Here is a 25,212-nt window from a genome sequence, read left to right as displayed (position 1 = left end):
GTACCAGGTACCAGAGTCCAAAAAACTAGTACCAGGTACCAGATTCCAAAAAACTAGTACCAGGTGCCAGAGTCCAAAAAACTAGTACCAGGTACCAGATTCCAAAAAACTAGTACCAGGTGCCAGAGTCCAAAAAACTAGTACCAGGTACCAGAGTCCAAAAAACTAGTACCAGGTACCAGATTCCAAAAAAACTAGTACCAGGTACCAGAGTCCAAAAAACTAGTACCAGGTACCAGAGTCCAAAAAACTAGTACCAGGTACCAGATTCCAGGTCCTTTTTCGTAATGGAAACACAAAAAGGCTGAGTCAAGTCGAGTTGAGCTGGTACCCCGCAGTGGAAACGCAGCATATGAGAGTGGTCTTTCACAGAAGTCCGTGCACTGACCGTGGACCTTAAATCTGTGATGGGCCCACAGGAGTGATACCAGTGTAAGCTGTGGTCCACCCAGTTTAAATAGAACCACATGGGGGTCACTCATACTCCGTGGTCCACACACACACACCCGACTGACGCCTGTCACTGACGTACACTGGTGTAACTTCTGAGGGTCGATCACGGAATTTTTGGAGATTCCGTGATCCCATCACAGATTGGAGGTAGGGAGCAGTGGGCTGCTCACGAAAACGACGTGGACTTCTGTCTGTCTCCACATTCAGGTGGGCAGTATAGTTACATGGACCTGTATGAATGTAAAGAAACCCCATTCATATGTTTCTGTTTGTGCGAGTGTAGAGCAGCTGGGTCACTAACATTACTGGTGTTTGTGGACATTTGAAACATTTGACTGTGGACTATTTATGATTGATTATATGTTTGAAAAGTTAAAAAAATATATATTTTTTGCTTTTCTAAGATGATGTATGTTGCATGTCACATGTTACTGTGTTTAGGCAGTCCATCTGAAACCCCTGTGTGACTCTGTCCTCAGTCTGATGAACGGCCTCAGCCCCAGACCTCACATGCTTGAATAAAGGAGCTCACAGGTTGTGCCGACCTTCCTTTAGGTCCTGCTGGTCCACAAAGCTCTGAATGCTGTAGGACCTAAATACATCAGTGACCTCCTGACCCAGTATGAACCCCCCAGACCCCTCAGGTCATCTGGATCCAGTCCTCCTGACCCAATCTGAACCCCCCAGACCCCTCAGGTCATCTGGATCCAGTCCTCCTGACCCAATCTGAACCCCCCAGACCCCTCAGGTCATCTGGATCCGGTCCTCCTGACCCAATCTGAACCCCCCAGACCCCTCAGGTCATCTGGATCCGGTCCTCCTGACCCAATCTGAACCCCCCAGACCCCTCAGGTCATCTGGATCCGGTCCTCCTGACCCAATCTGAACCCCCCAGACCCCTCAGGTCATCTGGATCCGGTCCTCCTGACCCAGTATGAACCCCCCAGACCCCTCAGGTCATCTGGATCCGGTCCTCCTGACCCAGTATGAACCCCCCAGACCCCTTAGGTCATCTGGATCCGGTCCTCCTGACCCAGTATGAACCCCCCAGACCCCTCAGGTCATCTGGATCCGGTCTGTTGTCAGTTCCAGGGTCAGACCCAGACCTGCAGAAGCTGCGTTCAGCTTCTATGCTCCACATGTCTGGAACAGACCTCAGATCAGCTGAAACAGTCGGTTTATTTAAACCCAGGTTAAACCCGCCTGTTCTCAGCTGCATTTGAACAGAGTTTAGATTCATCAGTTCAGATCTGCACTGTTCCTTTTAAGATAAAAGTTTTCATCTGTTTTATCTGTTTATCTGATTTGTTTGTTTTTCTCATGCTTATACTTTCATTGCTTCTGCTGTAATGTTTTTAATATTTTTTGGAAAGCACTTTGAATTGTCTTGTACATGAAAAGTGCTATAGAAATAAACCTGCCTGGCCTTGCCTTTATATTTTTTATAACTTCTGTGGGCCCATCACAGAATTTTTGGGGATTCCGTGATCCCATCACAGATTGGAGGTACGTAGCAGTGCCTTGCATTGTGCGCTGCTCATGAAAACGACTTATGGATCTCTGTTGTCTTTTGTAGTTTTACCCAAAAATCGAAACTGAGTTTTTAGAAGAAAAAATCGTGATTTTATTTTTGGCCAGAAGTGTGCAGCCCTCTCTTGAACACGCAAAGAAACAAAATAAAACTAAACAAAACAAAATAAGACAAAAGTGAAATAAGTTTTCTATGTACAGAATCTATCTTCGAGTACGTGTCTGAATGTGCACGGTCGAAAGTAGTAGGAAGAAGTATAAACTTGTAGGAAGAAGTATACATTTTTTATCCAGAATTGATTAGAAAACTGGAATCCCTTTTATTTTCATAACTTCTAAAGCAATAGAGTATAATATGATGTGACATGAGACAATGCCATATGAGACAAAAAGATATGATGAAACTTTATCAAACCCATAACAGAAAAATTCCCATTTAAGGCAGCAACAAAACAAAGTGTAAATGCACTGAAATAAGAAAGAAGAAATAAAGAACTGAAACTTTACGGACAATATACATGTTTACATAAGAAGTAAAATTACAGTGTGTCAGACTTTACAGAGTGGAGAAAAACCACCTACACTACAAATGAAAGAATACACTTGTTCACAATTTGAACTGTAACCTTAAAGGGGTCATATTTTGCCAAACCCACTTTTATTATTGATAATTAATATTGATAATTAATGGCCATATATTGAAAATTAAGTTCTTCCTGAAAACAATGCTGCAAAAAAATGGGCAAAAAGACATTTTCTGACACTTTTATTGCAAAGAAAACATGAAGACAATTAGTTATGCTGTTATAATGATTAATCATGTCTCAGTAATTAAAAAATTCATCCCATGTGTAAGACCAAAACTAGAGATACTGCAGCTGTATGAGTGACTGTTACAGCAGTGATGTGCAGTCGTATGTGCCGCTCAGTACAAGCAACAGAAACATCAAATATAAATAAGAACAACTAAATCTGGACTTTGGCTGGATGAAAACACCACACACTGAGGCAGTCCTGGTGAATCTTTTATGCTCAGTAGATTAAAACAGAAGGTTAAACACGTCTTATATTATGTCAGCTATAAATGGAACGTAGGCCTGAATCCTGCAGAGAAAACACCGGGTAAAGTTACTCGACTCGGATTTATCTACGAAGTCAAATTTCCCGTGAAAACACCTCCGTGAATAAACCATATCTGAGAGACAGGCTTGGATTGTTAATGTGTTCCTCAGAACTGTGATCAAAAGGCCTGGGCCAGGATGAAAAAGCAGACAAGCTGTAATGAGGTGTTATGGGTTTTAAGAACCAAGTCAAAATTTTTTTCCATCTTTTTCTGCATTTGGACAAAACCCTTTTCTTTCCCCTGGTGTCTCCCTCTCATCATTTCCTTCAGACTGCCATCGTCTTCTTCTCCATACGTAGGCTTTGGAAATGAATATAGAATAAAGTGTATTTGTAGTTTCTGACAGCGCTGACAGACAGATATTCTTCAGTGCTTTATAGACGCCCAATCCTGAATATTTGTGTCACATTTAGAAAATATCTTTTTATAGATATATCACTTGTATTTTATTCATTTTATATTCAAAGAAGCTGCAGACAGGTTTATGAAAATGGTCTGTTTTAGTTGTGTTTTGGCATACATTACACATTTTTAGGCTTTGCGGTGTTGGCAACTATTATATATGATTTAGCAAATTTAGCTCCTGCAGACAAAACTTTTCTGAAGCTGTAAAAAAGTTATATCATCAACGTAATTAGCTCATAAATGCATCATTAGTTAAGGTTAATGACAATGGCTTTAACAGCATCAAGTTCAGATTAATGTAAACGTACACAGCACACTTTAAATGGAAAAAAGGCGTTTTATCCAAATTGTAAACATTGTGAACCATAAAAATGGCAGTGCAGCTGCACTCATGGAATCATTTATCTTGTGAATCCTGTGTAATATGTATTATATCTGCTTTAGGATGTTTTTACTAGCGATGGGAAGATTACCTGATACGTATCGATACGCCGACACGCACGTACACAATGTGAGTGCAGCGGTACAGAAGCTGTGAGTGAATAAGTTTGGAATGATAACACGATGCATCGGTTACTGAATGTTTGTATCGATAAAATTCGATCCGTTCAATAGAATATATTTTTACTTGTATTACCCTTTATTTGGGTAGAGTTTTTCTTTTCTGCAGACCTACGTTAATGTGCGTCGTGAGTTTGTGGATGTGTACACTGCACACAACAGTCTGAGCTCCGTGGATTCACTGCGGCATGAGTACAGCCGATGAATACTGTAAAGTCTGAATGTGACAGACGTAGAAGGAAGGTGACGACATGTGGTTTCTTACAGCTGTGGGAGACTTTCGTCACCAAGTTTTCAACAAATCTGTAAAACCTCAGTCGTAGCCTAAGTATCACCAATCTGAAAGTCTTTCTGTGATTATCGTACTTTCTGGACTATAAGCCACACCCACCCCGTCTCCAACGTCTCACCATCGCTTCATTGATGCCACGCTTACGTGCAGCGGCTCTATTTCCTTCTCCGTCAGCCGGATCAATCGTTAGCCCAGAAAACATAAATTAGCCGCATCATTTTAGAGCTGCGGGTTCACAGTGTGTGGAAAAAAGTAGCAGCTTATCGACCAGAAAGTACTGTACTCACCTGAAACTCTTCCCTCACGGTGAACAGTTTCAAAGTGTCATCCACCAGAAACAAACCATGTGATTACAAACACAGCTGGTAGGTCACTCAGGCATCGGAATTTTGTCACAACGTGCATTGTGGGAAGCGGAGGTTCATGCAGCCGCCTGGCAGCAGCAGCAGCAGCAGTGGAACCATATGATATTATCTGGATGGAACAAACACCATGTGGAAACGGCTGAAATGACTGGAGTTCCACTGATATATATTATATTAAATATTATATTAACTTTTTGCCGATATGCCGATATTGTCCAAACACTTAATTTCCAATTCTGACAACCGATACCGATATATACAGATGCTTTTCCCCCAAACTAATTTTAGGTTACATCACATATCTCCTGTTATGAAATGAACACATTACCACAGATTAACATTGTCTGTACAAAATAAGAACACTACTTCAAGTTCTGGAAAAATGCCGTATTTATTTTGAACATTTTGTCTCAAGATGTTTTGTTTTATATTTAGTAAATATAAAACAAAACATCATGTTGGGCTGTAAAAAACCCGTCTAAACAGAAATGTCTTCAGTTTAGTGGTACTATGAAACAAAGGAAGTCCATTTTTAACTGAATTATGAAATGTGGTAACATTTGGTGTTTTGAACATCCAAACATGGCATCCCCTTCCATTTTTATGCTGATGACAGTCAGATCTATGTGCTGCTAAATCAGAATAATGCATTCTTCCTTTCCTTTCCTTTCCTTTCCTTTCCTTTCCTTTCCTTTCCTTTCCTTTCCTTTCCTTTCCTTTTTTGTTGTTCTTTCTATCTGCTATTTATGTTATTAAAAATTCTTACTAAAAGGCACCATAATAATAATAATAATAAATATAATAAATTACATTTATAAAGCACTTTTCATTCAACAGAATCTCAAAGTGCTACAGAGAAAAAGAAAGTCAACAATAAAAAAAAAAAAAAAAAAAAAAAAACCCAAAAACTAAATATTAGGGATGTTCGATATTGACGTTTAGCCGATATGCCGATATTGTCCAAACACTTAATTTCCGATTCTTATATCAACATATACCGATATACTGACACTACTTCAAGTTATGGAGAAGTGTCATATTTAGTTTTAACATTTTCTCTTATTATGCTTTGTTTTATATTTAGTAAATATAAAACAGAGCATCATGATGGGCCATAAAAACCTGTCTAAACAGAAATGTCTTCCGTTTCGTAGTCCTGTAAAACAAAGGAGGTGGATTTTGGCTGAATTGTGGAACGTTGTGTTAATATTGGGTGTTTGAACATCCTGTTTGCCGTGTCTTTGTCCAGCCGCAGACTCATCCTTTGTATGGGCTGTGGATGTGAGGCTGTGATGATGCTGTCTGGAGTGTCGGTGTAGTCCTTGGGGATGTGGAGTCTGTGTGTATGTGTGTGTATGTGTGTGTTTGTGTGTGTATGTGTGTTTGTGTGTGTTTGTGTGTGTTTGTGTGCGTTTGTGTGTGTATGTGTGTGTTTGTGTGCGTTTGTGTGTGTTTGTGTGCGTCCTGACCCTCTGTGCAGAAGGAAGCAGCAGTTTAACGGCTCAGTGGCCGACAGTGGCTGCACACACACTGGCTCTGACATAAAGAAGTCATTTTGGAGGGAGCGGTGCCCCGGAGCGCTCCGTCTTTTAGCCATCTGTACTCTCTCATTAGACGACATAATAATCATGAGGAATTAATAACGGAGAAGTCATCGTTTGCCTGTTAATACTGTTCTCCTCCAGCCTCTTGGGCTCAGAGTGATTCAGAAATCAAAGCTGCAGAAACAAACAAACTGTCAGGCAGCGTGCTGCACTGTTTCCCCCTCCTCCTCATAAATACGAAGAGGACTGATGTCAAAGGCAATAACACATTCCCCTGCAATTAATATATGAAATGTGCCGGGCTGTGTGGATGCACAGCTAACAAATGACTAAATGGCTTTTTAAAGGCTTGTTCTTTTGGAGGTTTTGTGATGTTTTTTGCACTAACAGATTCTCTCTGTTCCTTTTGCCTGCATTAAAAGAGTACTGGAGACACAATTGCACTTCCTTTCAACCCTTTTAGTATGTTACCACAACAACACAAGGTGTGTTTTCTGTGGTTATTGTGGATCACAGTCTTGTCTGTTCTAGTGCAGTAGAGTTGGATGGGTTTCTTTTTTTTAACTTAATTTGTATTGAGTTGAATGAATGAATGAATGAATGAATGAAAGCTTTATTTGGAACATGTCAACAATGAAATCAAAACAAAAATCAACCAACAAAATATAAGTACTGGTACATAAGTGATTGATGAGCAAACAAACAAAATGAATAAATAAATAATAGTAATAGTAAATAAATAAATAAATAATAAATTAATAATAATAATAATAATAATAATAATAATAATAATTATTATTATTATTATTATTATTATTATTATTATTATTATTATTATTATTATACAAATAAAACAAATGAAAATAAATGAGACATGCTCGAACAGGAGTAGGAAGAAGTTAAATCTTATGTACTCCTACCCCCATTTTCTATTCCTTATGATCATTATATAGCAAATATTATTTTGTATGAATAATAATAATAATAATAATAATAATAATAATAATAACAGCAACAACAACAATAATAATAATAATAATAATAGTTTAACAATTAGTTTTGCTCTCACACATATAGAAGACATTTTCTGTACATTAACATGTCCAATCAAACATCCCCATACGGCGCACATGGAAGAAAAAACCAACAGTTTTGTTCATTGTTCTGGCCTGAAGTCAAAGGACAGGAGTGAGTATTTAAAATGTTCTTATGTTCAGTTATTGATGATGAGAATGGGGGTGGGATTAAATCAGTTTTTTCTTCTTCCCACTTCTTTTTGAGCATAGATTAATGATATTTTTGGAATTTTGAATTTGCATGTATTCTGTAAATGCCTGAAATAAACAAACAAATGAAATGAATGAATGAAATGAACAAAAAAAACAACCCCTCCCCCCAAAAAAACCCCAAAAACCATCTGCAGTAGATATTGATTACAGTTAACCACAAATGAAACATGAATGACAAAAAACACACGTGTACGACCACATCTGAATGCTTATTGCATTAAAAGCTTAATTCTGGGACTCCATCTCTTTGTAAATATCTCTCTGTGAATTCGAAGTCCATCTGTAATCTGCTCCATCTGATAGATTTCCTTCACTTTCTTAGTCCAAATGTTCTATGTTGGAGGTTCAGGTTTCAACACTGGATAGTCATGCATGTAATGGTTGCTGTTTGTAAAATTCATAAGAGGTATTTTCAGTTATTTCCCTGTAAACTTTCTGGGATTCCACCTAAAATAGCAAACTTGAAGTCTTTTGGTTGAAAACTGTTTAATTGGAAGTTTTTATCAGATAAAAGCTAACATCACTGCACCAACTCTCTCCTGTAGCATCACTATACATCATGTCAGCTGTGATTCAATTATAGTTGTAAATATTACCACATCGGGCACCTTAATGTAATAAAACCAAGGGAAACTCCACATGAAAAGTCCCCACCATCAGTATGAGGTGATTTTGGAGGGGATATTTGGTAGTTTAATACAGTATTGGATGGATGGGCTGATAAAATACCTTTTTTTTAAGTCAAAATCACTGTCTGTAGCTAAAATAGTTCTGATGGTGCCTCTCCGTCTGCTACCATATCTCCTTTTTTTGTTTGTTTTTCTGCTGTTCTGTGTCATTTTCAGACAGATGCTGATGACGAGTGGGGGAAGGGTCTGCTGGGGCTGTTTGTTGTTACCTTTATTTAACCGAGAAATGTCTACAGCCGCGTGTTTTGTTAATCCAAGACGTTAAAATTAGTAACCTGTCAATAATCAGTATGATCGGATTTAGTATATGAGGGTTCTAAGTGTCACAGCTCATATCTCCATGCTGCCTTCAGCTGCGGGGGGGAATTTTTAACCCTATGACCTTATTAACCGAAAGATTAAACAGAGTCCAGATGAAGTGGATGGGAGGAGCTTTCCATTTTGATCACTTTATTTGGCAAATAATGATCTCTCTGAGGTTCGGTTATCCTTTTTAATAGTACATGAGTGTTTCCAGTTAGAACAGCCCAATTGTTTACATTTCCATTCGGTAACGCTCTGGAATTTTAACCATGTGACCCCTTGAACCCAAACTGAAAAAATATGTGTTGCACAACTTGTAGAGCAGTGCTTCTTAGACTTTTTACAGTGGAGTACGCCCTGAAATATACTTTTTTAGATGAGTACCACCAACTCCCACTTCAGCATTTTTGATTGGGGAAAAAAAAAAAAAAAATAGGCAAAATGTGTTCCTGTGCCAAAGGCCAAAGGTGTCTGTTTGTGTGTTTTCAAACTCTTGTAAATAAACAGTTTGTATTTAAGTGTAATATATACTGATGTCCTGATCTGGATTTTTTTGCTTCTGATCTGATCCCATTTTTGTTAGGATTAGTTTTGCCAATACAGACTTTTTACAGTGAAATTTGGATTTAAATTGGGCGTCATTACTTCTAGGTTATTATACTCTTATTTTACTGTAGATGACAGTGGGGCTGAGTGTGGAACCTGAACTAAAACAACTAAGACACCTTTGACTCTGAGTAACTTTAGTAGAATTTTGGCACTTTCCATATTCATACTGTGGGGCACATTAGAAGGTTTGATGGGCTGGTTGTGGCTTGCAGGCCGTATGTTTGCCACTGCTGAAGCACGTCTATGGACAGGTCCATCCAGGGATTAGATGGGGGTGTGTTCTGTGCCGCACGTTACTGATGCACAGGTTACCCGCAGGTCGGGTTGGGACCGGTCAAAAGACTGTCACTTTATTTTCGGGGCAAGTTGGGTCGGGTCAAATAATTCTACAAAAGCCCCACAGGTTGAAAAAACCGACTCGTGCATCACTACCGTATGTACCTCATAATGAGTACGTGCAGACCTTAAAGTGAAAGTGAAATTGGGCCCGGATCGGCCCGATCTCGTGACTAAATCCAATTCGATATTATAAAACACGCCAGATCGGCAGTCGACACTGATCTCTAGATTGGAGCAGGACATCCCTAGTAATATAAAAGAAATAACACTTTTTTTAAAGCAAATTTTGTGTGCACAATATAAACTAAAAAGTACTGTCTTTCATATATAAGAAAAATAAATAAATTGGTCATTAATGCATAAATGAACCTTTCATCAACAAAACATAATTACATAGCTACTCAAATAAACTCATTTTGAATAATATAAAATAGAAATGTTCTTAAAATGTTACCAAAGCTTAAACAAGATGACAGACAATAATACTATCATATAAATGTATTTATTGTGTTTTATATTTCTGTATTAATTCTCATTATTTATTTTGTATTCGATGGATGGATGGATGGATGGATGGATGGATGGATGGATGGATGGATAGATAGATAGATAGATAGATAGATAGATAGATAGATAGATAGATAGATAGATAGATAGATAGATAGATAGATAGATAGATAGATAGATAGATAGATAGATAGATAGATAGATAGATAGATAGATAGATAGATAGATAGATAGATAGATAGATACTTTATTGATCCTGAAGGGAATTCTGTGAACTCCATTGCTCACATACATACAGTACATACACACAAATGAGATGTAAGAGTGAAATATAGAGAATAAGAATAATACATAAATTTAAAAAAATGATGACTTATTTAATGTATTTTTCCAAAAATATGTCACGTACCCTGGGGGTACGCGTACCCCACTTTGGGAAGCCCTTTGGTAGAGCCTGTTCTATCAGGTTCATCTTACAGATAAGTTATAAAATATGAACCATCAGACTGTCTTCTGTATCAGGCAGCCCAAAAGTTGCAGCCTGCGTTGCCTCAGTGCGTCTACTGCACATGTGCACGTCATGCTTAAAGCTAGTGGAATGACAAAGTGTTCCTCAGACTGATCATGAGCTGCTTTAATGAGCGCAGAATGAATCCCAGCACAGTGACACGTTCATGTGCTGCGCTTCCACACATCATCTCAACTATTAGACTTTTCAGTTTTTTTCTGTATTATTTTTCTCTTCTTACATCAAAAGATGTCAATACAGGCGGCGTCTAACTCTCTCCTCCTTTCTTCTTTTCGCAGCTTTCAAGAAAGAGGACAGCGGATTTGATGAGGTGAGTTCAAAACAAGTGTGAATTTTGGGGAGTTTGTGACTTGGCTGGCCCACTTTCAGGACTGGATGGTGTTGTGGGCTGTAGTTTTCACTCTTATTACTCATCCTAATGCATCTTCTTAGTCAGATGTTGGCCGGGCGGATTGCACTGCGGTTGATTTTCTTTTGGGATGTGAAAATGTGTGTAAGTGTGTGCATATGGTGTGTAATATATTCATGTGTGGAGCGTGGTGCTTTTTCATCTCAGAGACGCCCCTGGGGGTCAGTCGCCATCACAAGGCTGAGCTCCAGCCTGCCAAACCAGTGTGTGGGTAAAGACTCCACATTCTCCTGCTCTGAACTCTGGACTCCTTCACACTCAGGCTACAACGCCCCCCCCACCCCCCCTCAGTCTGTACGCAAAAACAGACAATGCAGAATCTAAGATTCTCTTTTTCCTGTCCGATTTCAGTCTCGGGTTCATAGTTTTTTTTCACAATATTTTTATTGGTATTTAAGTTTTACAAAACAAACATGAATTAAAACAACATAAACACTCATACACACCCATTCACACCACGTAGACTTGCACCAAATGATAAATACATAAATAAATAAATATATTCTTATGAAACTGTGTACATATATGTAGGAAAAAAAAATTAAAATACAGCATTCATGATATTAAAAAAAAAAAAAAAATTAAACAATGATAATTCATATGACATGTCCCTATTTTCCACATACCATAGTGTTCATATAAGGTTCATAGTTAATGTTTGTCCATACTGTTGTGGAAAAAATTATTAGACCACCCTTGTTTTCTTCAATTTCTTCTTCGTTTTAATGCCTGGTGTTGGGAGAAATGATGTTAAAACCATCTCTGGGGCATTTTGGAAGCAAAGATAATAATTCAAAGAAAACTAACCGATGCAATATTTATCACAATATAAAATTATATAATGACATTTGTCATTATTATTTTGTAGAGACAACTGAATTCAACGTGTCCCAATATTTTTGTCTATATAGTGTACCAGTTTAGTGGTCATGAGGTCACAGTCCTCATCAAAAATGGATAAAAAAAATTTAACAAATAAATCAAATCAAACAGGTGGTGTCAGGCACACCAAGCCCCGCCCCTCACACAGACTGTGGCTTCTTTTGGTTCGTTTATTTAATGTCAGCAGATCTATGACCTCTGTATGCAGTCGAGGAAAACATTATTAGCCCACCCTTATTTTCTTCAGTTTCTTGTTCATTTTACTGCCTGGTCCAACTAAAGGTCCATGTGTTTGGACAAATAGAATGAGAACAACACAAACAGCTCATAGTAGTTGAATTTCACAGCTCATATCTATGCATTGAACATGTTTTCTGGATAAAAACCCAAATCTCTTCAGTTCTTCCATCAGTATCTGTGTCATTGTTCTGACACAAACAGTGCTTTTATTCATTCCATCTTTTCTTTTCTGTCTGTTTTAGTCACATGACACACACAGGAGTTAGGACTGGACTGCAGAACCATTGATGGTCATAATTTTTCTGTGACTGTATGTAGTGCAGTAATAGAGAAGAGCTGAATAAACTGGAGTCATTTCATTTGGACGTTGTTGTGCCTGTGCAGGTTGGATGATGCTGGTATTGACTGGCAGAAGGTACAAACATCACCTTAAGGTTTAAAGTTAAACAAGAGAAAAACAGATTGTGCAAGCACAGGGAAGGTTACAAATGCTTATCATTTCTTCTGGACCTTTCTACCGTCAGATCGGTGCTTTTTTCCCACTGCTGTACGGCCTCTTGTGTATTCTGTCTTCTCTGTACGCAGATACAGCCTCCTGGTGAAGACATTCTGGCTGGTCCTCATGTGCTACACCCTAAAATTCAGCATGAACAGATGAAATATGTCTGAAGGTGTAGTGTGGAGGTTAGTTCTTAAGACTACATGTGGTTTATGTCAGGCAGCAACACATAGGTAGGTTCAGTATCTTTCTTTTTTCTTGTCTTTATTTTCCACCAGGCTGTTTATTCACCAAATGCTAGAAATGAAAACAGAAAAAAAAAAAAATCACTGGTACATGATAGAATTAAGACTATTTATGGCAGTTGAAGATGATTGTTCTTTGCTGTAGCGGGGACATGACACTAGTGAGTCATACATCATCCTATTACAACTATTGTGAATAATTTTGGCTTGTAAAATGACACAAATGTTGTTGAAACTTCTTTTATTTTTACCAAATTGTGCATTGGTAGTCCACACACAGACACAGGTCTACAGTAGGTTGACATTTGTATTTGAAATTTATGGATCTGTATGAAAACTATAGTTATTAAAGCTTTTTTTTTCTTCAATTAACGATATACTCATGTCTGAGCAATCACCAACACAGACAGGTTTAACAGAAAGTTGGAAATAATCTGTGAAACAGGAAGACTGAATAATAATTAGCTCTTTTTTTAAAATTCTTTGTTGCAACAGGGACATGACACTAGTGAGTCATGTCTATTTCAACTGTTTTTAACCATTTGAGCTTGTAAATGACACTAATTTTATTAAAACTTCTTTTATTTTTACCAAATTGTGCATTTGTAGTCCGCACACAGACACAGGTCTACAGTTGGTTGACCTTTGTATTTGAAATTTATGGATCTGTATGAAAACTATGGTTATTAAAGCTGTTTTTTTTCTCCAATTAATGCTATACTCATGTCTGAGCAATCACCAACACAGACAGGTTTAACAGAAAGTTGGAAATAATCTCAAACAGGAACACTGAAAAAGGATTCCCTCTGTTTTTTCATTCTTTGTTGCAACAGGGATCTAACACTAGTGAGTCATATACTATTTTTATCGTTTTAGCTTGTAAAACAACACAAATTTTGTTAATGCTTACTTTATTTTTACCAAATTGTGCATTAGTAGTCTGCACACAGACACAGATGTACAGTAGGCTGACATTTGTAGTTGAAATTTATGGATCTGTACAGAAACTGTGGTTATTTTTAGTTATTTTTGAAGTTCTCCAATTAATGCTATACTCATGTCTGAGAAATCACCAACACAGACAGGTTTAACAGAAAGTTGGAAATAATCTGTTAAACAGGAAGACTGAAAAATAATTAGCTCTTTTTAAAACTTTTTTTATTCTTTGTTGCAACAGGGACATGACACTAGTGAGTCATGTCTATCACAACTATTTTTAATTATTTTTGTGAGTAAAATGACAGTAATTTTATTCAAACTTATTTTATTTTTACAGAATTGTGCATTGGTAGTCCATACACAGACACACATCTACAGTAATTTAATGCAATTTATAGATCTGTATAAAAACTGTGGTTATTCACGCATGTTTTTTTTCTCCAATTAATGTTATCCTCATGTCTGAGAAATCACGAACACACAAGTTTAAGAGAAAGTTGGAAATACTCTCTTCAACAGGAAGACTGACAAATGATGACCTCTGTTTTTGGAATTCAGGGTCAGGGGTTTTTGTTTATAATTAATAGAAGTAAAGCCACAAAGATGAAACCCTGGTTATTAGAAACAGAAATGTTCCTTCAAATACTGGACAGTTTACCAAAGCGCCTGCGTTTTGACTGTGGTTCCAGAAGCTCCACGTGGAAATAAAAAGATGCTTTTCGGATTAGGCTGAAATCTGGGAAATCAATTGAGCTACCGCAATGCAACACGATGCACATTTTGAACATTATATGACATCAAACGGAGCGGTAGTTCACCACAAATCAAATGACTTTTATAATCTCATCCCTCGTATCGGTCGACTTTAGAAGCTTGGAGTGCTACAGTTGTATTTTTTTATTGCTGATATTGGAAACCCAAACATTTGAATCCATTCTCTGTGTAGTTTCATTGTGTGTGAGACGGTGGTGGGCTATAATTTGGATAACATTGATTCCTCTCACATTCTCTGCCAGTTTGCTGTTGTAGGCGCCCACTTGATGAGGCGGTCGATGGCGGTCCGAGGATACCGGGATGCAATGTTTGTATTGACGAGGCAATCCTGCTTGGTTGCTCTTTTGAGTTAAAGCAGCGGTGACTGTTCAGAGATGCCCAAACTGCAGATGCTACCTGCAGCGGTGTTCTGTGTGGAAACCAACTGTGTGTTTTCTGTCTTTTGGAATATTTCCAGTGTACTGTCTGTAAGAGGCAGTGGCAGCGCTTAATGAATAAGTGATAAGCACCAGGATGCTTTGTGTTGATGTGGCGCAGGTTGGGAGGGTTTTGTTTACTGTATCAGATAGGCCTGGAGATCATCCACACTGGCTTTGGTTTGGCTTTTTGTGAATCACTTTAACAAATTCAAGTTGACCCAGTGTGGTGTCTGAAAGGCAAAGCATGGAGGATTTATCCAAATAAAAGACAAATCAAGACCTCTTTGGACCTCGTATTGAGAATCCCAGTGAACAGCTGCTGGTTAAATTAAAGGCGAAGGGTCGGTCTTACAGATCAGTTACTTTTACCGATCCCCGATTCAGCTAAAATGTTGATATCGGGGCCGATATCTGATCCTAATATCAGATCAGTGCAACCTTACACTGACTATCGCAAACCTCTGAGGTACACTGCAGAAAAGGCCTGTACAAAAACAACAAAAATAGCTTTAACAAATTCAAGTTGCCCCACTGTTGTGTCTGAAAGGCAAAGCATGGAGGATTTATCCAAATAAAAGAAAAGTAAAGACCTCTGTAGACCTCGTATTGAGAATCCCAGTGAACAGCCACCAAAGGCAACGCCTTGAATTGTCTCCAGAACTTTAATCTGCTTAATTTGAGGAAGAGTTTGTTTGTGTGTTTTTTATTTTGAATTTCAACATTTAAAACCAAAAGAAGGGAAACATTTGAAAAGGAGCAGGATGAAGTTCCACTTACATACTCCCACCCCCTTACCCCTTTCTTTTATTTTATTTGGGGTAGCCATTGGCTCAGAAGGTAGAGCGGGTTGTCCGCTAACCGAAGGGTTGGCGGTTCAAATCCCCCTCTGTCCCTTGGGCAAGACACTGACCCCGCCTTGCCTCCAGTGTCACTCACACTGGTGTGGTATGGTGGTGGGAGGGGCTGTTTGTTTCGTCCGTCAGCCTGCCCCAGGGCAGCTGTGGTTACAGATGTAGTTTACCACCACCACCACCACTGTCTGCAATCTGGACCTGAGATGTGCAGGTGTGGTTATAGACGACTAGTTATAGACGTAACAAATGAAGCAGGAATTCAAACAGGTTGTAGAAATTCACTTGATTTTTGCCAAAATGAATATGAAGATAGTTTTGCAGCAGCTGGAGGGTTCAAATTCAAACTGTATGAACGACTAGGGTCCAAATGCACAAATGAATGAACCACAGACTAAGAAAAGTGGGTTTAGTTAAATATGAGCCCTTTAAGTCAGTTTGTTTTTCTGACCTGACATTCATATATAAATGCCACTTTTGTAACAACTCAGTTATTAGTGTTGTTTTATTGTTTACAGCTAGACTAACTATACTATAGTTTGGCAGCTGCTGAAATCTCTCTGAAAAACCTCAAAATGACCTAAACCAGAGGATGCAGGTGTGTTTTTCTTGATTTATCTATGATGGCTTTTACATTTATTTGTGACCTCAAATAACCTTCTGGCTTCTTTATCTTTCAGGCTTTTAAAATAGGACATTTGTTGTGATTTATCAACTGATATCAAATTTTTTATTGCAACATTTCTGTCCATGTCACCCAGATGTACTTGAGTGCTTCCTGTTTTATTTGTGGCGTTTGGAACATAGTGCCATTCCTCGTACAACCTCTGAACACTTCACAGCATCGTGGAGCTTAGAGTCAGTGCAGTTTGAGTTCATCTTTCATAAATTCTTTGTCAGGTCTTTCCATGAGCTTGTGCTCTTTTACATCAAGGGTAAAGAAAAGTGTTTAGAAGAAAAAATAGAATGTAATTTGTTTGCAATTCAGCTGCACCTCTGACCTATTAGAAATGTTGTTTTGAAGGCCACTTTATGGAGAATAACACCAGAGCTCCATCACAGCGAGAAAAAGCAGGCGGTTTTCCATTTTGATATTAATTTAGCCGGAAAGAAATTGTGATAAGTATGTGTGTGTCTGTGGACAGCCGGGTTTGGATGCTGATGCTCTTCATGGCACCGAACAATGTTTGTGTTGCACTGAATTAGGGATGCACTGATTTGACCTTTCAGTTCCGATGCTGATACTGAGACCAATACTGATCCGATATTGTTGATTTAGAGCAGAGGTTCTCAGGGGGTGGGGGTCATGAGTGATGTTGTTGTGTGGGTGCGTTAGCGAGTACTGTTGTACATCACAGCGGCATAAATACTAGAGCTGCAGCCCATTAATCCATTAGATGCTGGAAGCCAATGCAAAAAGTCATGATTCGATTAATCGACTTGAATTGATTGAAGGGAAATATTCTATGTCAGTTTTCCTGAATTGAAGTTTCTTTGTGCGTCACAATAAGCGTCTGTGTGAAACACAACAGTGGAACCAATGTTTAACAGCAGAGAAATGAAGGAAACACAGCTGTGATTCAGGAGAATTGGGGTTGAAGGACTTTTTTTTTTGGATCCCTTTGAGTCGATTAATCGTTTCAACTGTAATAAATAACCCCCCCACCCCCACCCCATTCTCAAATTTGTTTTCGGGGGCAGCAGGTAGTCTAGGATGAGGTGATGGGAGCTCACTTTCACTTTCACGTTGCCACAGCTTTACCTACAGAACCTATACAACCCACATGTCCTACACATACATGTCCGTTGTGTTACTTTTACAATTACGTTCGGCGTGCATGACTTGGCCTGTGTCACAAAAATTTAAAGGGGAAGGACTGGTTTTATGGATTGGTTGCTTTTACCGATCCCGGATCCAGCTATAATGTTGATATCGGGGCCGATATCAGATCCTAATATCAGATCAGTGCAACCTTACACTGAATATCGCAAAACTCTGAGGTACACTGCAAAAAAGGCCTATACAAAAATAAGAAAAATAAATAAATAAATAAATAAATAAATATATATATATATATATATATATATATATATATATATATATATATATATATATATATATATATATATATATATATATAAAGGTCTTATGAAGATCTAGTAAGTCAATATCTATGTATCGGCAGAACTGTATAAAACCAGTACATATTTCTTGAGGGTAAACAGTTCCTCTGTCTGTCATACTCATCCACCGATAGTGTATCTTATTTTGTTATAAATATTGCTTAAAATTAGTTGTAGTATGTAAGTGGGGTAAGTCAAGATGAAAATTCTTGGAACAAGTCAAATAACCTATACAAAATTAAGTATCAATAAGCAAATACATCTAAAAAGTGATTTTTCAAGATAAATATTCCAAATTCAAGTCAGTTCGTCTAAGTCTGCTCTTCCTTTTGTGCAGAGTTCATCAGTCCTAGTCCTCGCAGACATGTCATTCAGTTTCATGTAAACAGAAACCGTCACAAAAACAAGCTCTTCAGTGTTGAACGGAGGTCCTGGAAAGTCATGGTTCTGTTTTGTTCTGATAAATTGGAGGTGTTTTAATGCAGCAGTTGGAAGTATTGCTTAACAGATTATTAACAAACTGACACTTCATCACCTCTCACATGAACCCTCTCTGTTTACTAGATGCTGCTTTCTTTGCTAATTTGATAAATAGCAGCACAAACAACTGAAGAAGCTCTTCTGTCTTAGTGAATGCCACTACATGATGTTCCAGGCTTCCTCCTGTTCTGCTGCCTCCCTCAGTTCCATCCTCAGAATCACTTCCCATAATGTGCAATAATCCCTATATGTGAATTATGTGCAGTAAGTATAACCATGCAGTAATCTTCTGTTCTGCAATAATAATGCAATATTTATTCAATATTTATCAAAAATAAATGCACTAGTTTTATATAAACCTGGTTCACAGATATACATACTGATCTATATAGATTTATAGGAAATACGTACTGTTCAAACTGTTCGTAGAGTTAATAGTGTAAATTGCACCTATTCATATTTTATCTAGTTTTAGTTTTAGTCCAATGGAGTGTTGGTATCAGGTGTCGTCCGTCCGTCCGTAAACAATTGTTCAAGAAACTGTCTGTCAGAATGACTTGATATTTGCTGTGGAACACCTTTGGGGTCAGGTCTACCAAGTTTGCTCAAAGAATTGAGAAATACAGATTTTTGGATTTTTATGAAATTTCAAAATCCTCATTGGTTTATAATGGGACACATTTCTAACTTCAAAACAGTTGGAGACATCGATATATTTACTATTGTCAGTAGATAGGAAGTCACAAATGGGCTTTCATGTGGTGCCATGACCTTTTACCTTGAGGGACCTTTAAAGGTCAAACAAATGTCAATTCATATCTTTAAATTTGCTGTTGGGCTACAGGAGCCTTGGTCCTATTTTTTTTTTTTTTTTTAAATTCTAGTAAACTCTATTCTTATGAATGAATGAATTGATTTTGGTTTGTACATCAGTCATTGCGCAGTACAATAATTATAGATAGATAGATAGATAGATAGATAGATAGATAGATAGATAGATAGATAGATAGATAGATAGATAGATAGATAGATAGATAGATACTTTATTGATCCCCGGGGGGAAATTCAAGTATATAATAATAATTATATGCTTGAATTTAGCTTATAATAAACATAAAAAACAAAAAAGGAGTAGGTTAGGAGCAAAACCTTATTTTTTTGGTCTATCCTTTTCACCTGATACACTGCTTACATTAAATTCAATGTTTACAGCATCAACCATTCACACCATTAAAAAAAAAAATCCACAACAACAAAACATATCTACCATCTCAATTCAATCTTCCTAAACAATTTTAAAATTAAGGCATTTTTTAAACTTTGCTACTTTGTTAAATTGAAATGCTTTTTAATTAGATTTTCTTATTTTATTTTTTTAAATTTTCTATTTGCGTTACTCTTATTTCTGTAACTGTGGTGTTTGTAAATATTGCTTCACTGACTGGAGTTGCACGACTAATTTCATTGTACACACAATGACTATAAAGTCTATTCTATTCTATTCTATTCTATTCTATTCTATTCTATTCTATTCTATTCTATTCTATGCTATTCTATTCTATTCTGTTCTACTCTACTCTATTCTATTCTATTCTACTCTGTTCTATTCTATTCTATTCTGTTCTACACACGTGTCCCTGTGAGTCTTCAGGAAGGCCTGTTTGTTGTGTCGTGCATGTGAAAGTGCCTGAACTGTAGAAATCCCATGTTGACCAGCTTTGGCAGACTAGCCCCTCCCTCCCTCCCTCCCTCGCTCAGACTGCAGCCTCAGCTCTTATTAAGTGGTAGATGGGGCAATCACAAACGCTTAACTCTAGATTTTTCCATTGAAAGGATTTTGGAGAGGTCATTATTTTTGTTGGCAGAGGGACACCAGGGCTCAGATATAACAAACGTCACAGTTATCTGGCGAGGGGCTATTGAAGTTTCCTGTGATTGTTTAGATAAGAAGATATAGCCCATGTTTCACATCGGGGAAGGGACTTTTGTGGTAAAACGACGTGAAACAGACCATTTCTAGAAGCCATTGCCATGGGAATTAGCTCGGACCATTTGCTATAAATGGGCCGTGCTGTTGAGGAAGAATGTAAAGAATCTCAGAGGGAAAAGGCTCCTTCCTGTCGTGTAGCAATGACGAAGAACCCAAAGTATATGAAGGCGCTGGGGTTTGGCTTCCAGCAGCAGCAGCAGCAGCAGCAGCAGCAGCGTGTGGTCGTGTATGTACAGCAGCTCAAATTCACTTCGGGGGTCAAATGAGTGTCCATTTTAGTCAAAAAACAAAACAGTTGTCCTAAAGTCATAGAAGTGTGTGTAAATAATGCTAATCCATTAGTGCACAGACTACTGATATTCTCTGACAGTGGAAGCTCTATTTTCATAAATATTGGATTTGGAATAGCACGTGGATGTGAAAACTTTTGCTGGTGGACGGACGTGACATTACCCATGATGCTCTGGTCAGTCCCAGTACTTTATTAGGAATAAACTTCTAGACTTCCTATTGCTAATTGTGCTCTTCTTCATAAATGTTGGTATTGTGGATCTAAAACAATCCCAGCTGACACAAAAACACTAAATGTGTCAGTGGACGGATGTGACATGGTTGTTGTGGATCCCATCATACTGATGCTCTGCAGCCATGTCAGCGTTTACACTAATGATCCCTGTGCAAAAACTAGGAGCACTATTATTTATTGGATAGTTTAGCATCAGACTAAAGAGGAAAGAACAATCTAGAATTGTTCTTTGTGTCTAAAAATGCTTCTTATTGTAAAAGTGTTGATGTAAACAGTGCTGTGTGCCATTCTTCATGTATGTATTGGTGGAACAGAAGCAGGATGGATCAGCACCATACTCCAGATTGAACCTGTACAAATAAAACATGTGATATGGAGGAGAGAATCTGGGAAGAAAAACTGGGGAATCCAAAAGAAGAGAAGATTTGTTTTTCAGCTCAGTTCAGTTCAAATAGAACTTGTCCATTTGTGACATGAAAATATAGCATTAATTGTGCTGAAATGGTTCATTTTGGAGCTGAAAACATAGTTCATATGAGCATCAACATGTTGAACAGAAGTGAAATCCTGTCCATTTGAACAACTGTCATTTACCAACACAAAGTTCCTTTGGATTCACTGAGACTGATTTAATATGAACACAGACACAGAAGAGCTGTGAGCACATTTGAGCCAAAAGAATCTCAGAGGGAAAAGGCTCCTTCCTGTCGTGTAGCAATGACGAAGACTCTGCCGTCTATGAAGGCGCTGGGGTTTGGCTTCCAGCAGCAGCGGCGTGTGCTCGTATATGTGCAGACTCATGCGCTGTTTGTCAGAGGAAAACAAACCAGGCGGAGGCAGGGAGTTAGTTTGCCACTGGTGTCTGTTCAACTGATTATCATTTATCATTGTGAATTGGAAACTATGTGTCTGTTTAAACCATAGACGGGGCCGGTCCAGGCTACTTTCTGGAGAAGCACAATTTCATATTCCGTGCTGCTCTCTAATTTATTACAGCCTAATCAGCAAAATAGACCATTTGTTAGGACCCATCATCAGAATCAGTGTTACAGAAATGATGCATGTGAGGGTTTAGGAAATGACTCCATTTAACTGCAAAAGGGAGATGAGGAAACTGAGGGTACATTTATGAAGTGGATGTTGAACTTGTTGAACTTGAGTTGGGACCAGATGGTTTCTCCACAGAAAGCATTGGGAAGCAATTAGTCTGTTTTCAGTGTTGGGGGGGAAAAATCTGAAGAAAAAGTCCAAATGAACTGGAACAGTAAATGATAACCAGGAAGTTTCTCACCATCATTTTGTCCCAGATTTAGCTTCTTAACTGGAGAAAACACCTACGTAAACATATACTTTTACGTCAACTATATGAGTTTAGTTTGAATTTATTACAATTTTGATTTTCTATACCTAATATTTGGAATCAGTATTCACTTTTAAAGTCTTTGAAAAGGTTGGTTAAGCATCTGTGTGTTATTTGTGCAATAAATTATATACAGCTTTCAGTTTTTTTTGTCCTTTTGTGTTGGTATAGTAGGTTAAAGTGAAAAAATAATACACAGATGGGATCGATGAAGATGTGCTGACAAACAAACAAACAAACAAACAAACAAACAAACATGGGTATAATAAACATTGCTTTATATCGTATATAAAGGCAAAATCCAAAATACTCAAAAACGGCCAAAATAGGACCCCAGGGGCTAATCCAAATACATGAAGAAGTATCCATTTTTAATTCAGATAACGCTCACAGACAAAGTAATTAAAAGTGTTTTTGTCTAAAATATTAACTGGTAAAGACTCAAACATCCACCATCGACCAAACGCATCTACTGATCTAAACTGTTTAATTCCTGTTGAGCCACTAATCCTGTCAATCCATGTAAATAAATGGTGTAAAATACAGTTTTTCATCTTTTCATGGTCATCAGATATGACCATATTTGGACGTTCAGAGGCTCCGTAGTTACCATGGAAACACCGTCATCTTCTCCAACATTGATTCTCAGTCAAACCCATGGAGTTGGATCAGTGACAGTGGATGGACACACTGGGGTTATGTTCAGTTCATGATGGATTTGACTGAAAAAGACACTTTTTCTTCAGTTTTCTGTTTTTGATAGAATAACCCTCAACTGTAATCTGAGCTTTTATGAACATCTACATGATCAGGAGATTAAATACAGGAAAATACCTGATAGCACAAAGACCCAGGGCTACTGTTGTGTCAGTTCCCAAATGAATTTTTCTCTCTATTTAACCTTTCTGGAGTGATTTAACACCATTTATTAGAAAATTATCTTCTTTATTTTGTGGGGGTTTTTTGGGTGAAAATCTGGTATTTTTCTATATTTATTTCACTGATCATGTAGATGTTCATTAAAGCTCAGATTACAGTTGAGGGTTATTAAATCAGAAACAGAGAAAACTGGAGAAAAAGTGCCTTTTTCAGTCTAATCTGTCATTAACTGACCATAACCCCAGTGTGTCCATCCACTGTCATCGATCCAACTCCATGGGTTTGACTGGGGAATCAGTGTTGGAGAACAGTGGTTCTCAAACTTTTTACAGTGGACTACCTCCTGAAATATACTTTTTTAGCCAAGTATCTCCAACTCTAGCTTCAGCATTTTTGAACGAGGCAAAATTAGTTCCTGTGCCAAAGGTCTCTGTTTTTATTTTCAAAACTTTGTAAACAACCAACTGTAATAAATTAAAAAAAAAATAACAACACATTTTACGAGTAAATTTGGCAAAATACAAACTGAAAAGTGTCCTCTTTCATTGACAGGAAAAATAAATGAATTGGTCATTAATGAATAAATGAACCTTTCATCAACAACAAAAAAAATAATTAATTACTCAAATGAACTCATCTTGAATAATATAAAATAGAAATGTTCTTAAAATGTTACCAAAACTTAGAGGGGGCTCAGAGGTTTTTAAAATATGAAATGAAATACAGTCAGGAGTGTCAGTTTTATTATATTAATATATTCATTGTTTCATATTTCAGCCTTAATTCTCTTTGTTTTGTATTCAGTACATGATGAATGTAGTTTTCATAAAAAAAATTTCAAGTACTTTTTGAGAAAGACTGTTGTAGAAGATGACGGTGTTTCCACGGTAACTACGGAGCCTCTGAACGTCCAAATGGGTCATATCTGATGAGCATGAAAAGATGAAGAACTGTAAGAACACCAATAATTAACCCGTTTTGATCGGATTAGTGGCTCAACAGGTATTTAACAGTTTTTATCAGTGGATAGTTTTGATCACAGATGGACGTTTGGGTCTTTCAGGGTTAATCCAGTGCTGTTCTGCTCTGAATTCTTGGACCAGATAAGGGAGTGTGTGTCTGAAAGCGTCCTCTGTCCTGCCTCCCTCTGTCTGTCCACCGCTGACTCTAACGGAAACAGATTCTGAAACCTGACTGGCTTCATCTAAATCTCCAGTGAAAGTGCTGCACTCAACAGAAAGAAGCCAGTGGAAGGATTTGATTATTGGTTTTCTCCACATGTCTCCTTTGTGCTCGCTCTTCTGTGATTTTTATTGTCATGCAGCAATTTGCCGTTGAAGAAACTGTCTATAACATTCAGCTTCATCGGAGCTGTCAGGTTTTGTTAAAGATTTTTGATTAGTTGACAGAAGTCGCCTTTGTTATTGAGATAATCATCTTTCTTTCTTGCTCGCTGCCATCTATTTTTCTGACTCTTTTCTGGCGCTCCATTATGTCTTTGTCACGCCCGAACTTCATTATCTATTCTCAGTCCAATTAGTACCGAACAGTTTCACGTGTTTGGTGTCAGGATCAAAAATTAATGCAACCAATGTGTTCCTTAATTACTGGAAGCCCTGGGAGAATCCATGAAAAGCAAAGCATTGTCATTATTCCAGGGACCGTTCATCATTCAGGATTCAGTGACAGGTTTTTCATGTTATGCCGCTGCTGCTCTCATCTGTTCGTGTCGTGGTGTGAGCCTGGAATTGTCAAGTTTCATCTGCATTCAGAGTGAAATTAAAGCGGACTCGTACCCATTTTATCACCTCCATTGAGTGTTTTCACAACAGCTCGAAACAGCAGGATTTCATAAAGCAAAAGCACAAATGCAGAGTTTTATGTTGACAGAGACAAATGGAACCCTTCTGACTACAAACACACTCCCAACACTTGTCTTATTGCTAGTATTTCAACATATCGTTGTGAATCTGTAGTGTATTCCAGTTCTGCCTTAAAGTGAATAGAAGATGATGTGCATGAGGGTAAACACTATCACAGTATGATCATTCTACACA

The 25,212-nt window shown here is 37.8% G+C and overlaps 1 protein-coding gene across 1 annotated transcript in view; it reads left to right on the top strand.

Annotated features, from left to right (window-relative positions):
* The window catches only part of cdk14 (cyclin dependent kinase 14), a 461,964-nt gene that overhangs the window by 12,287 nt on the left and 424,465 nt on the right, over window positions 1–25,212 (top strand). Inside the window, exon 2 of the mRNA XM_030157361.1 lies at window positions 10,817–10,848. Coding sequence (XP_030013221.1) covers window positions 10,817–10,848 — 32 coding nt within the window. The remainder of the gene's footprint in view (window positions 1–10,816; window positions 10,849–25,212) is intronic.

Source organism: Sphaeramia orbicularis, chromosome 16, assembly GCF_902148855.1.
Source record: "Sphaeramia orbicularis chromosome 16, fSphaOr1.1, whole genome shotgun sequence".
NCBI classification, from domain to species: Eukaryota; Metazoa; Chordata; class Actinopteri; order Kurtiformes; family Apogonidae; genus Sphaeramia; species Sphaeramia orbicularis.
Note: the sequence above shows the minus strand (reverse complement) of the source record. Positions and strands in the feature narration are given on the sequence as shown.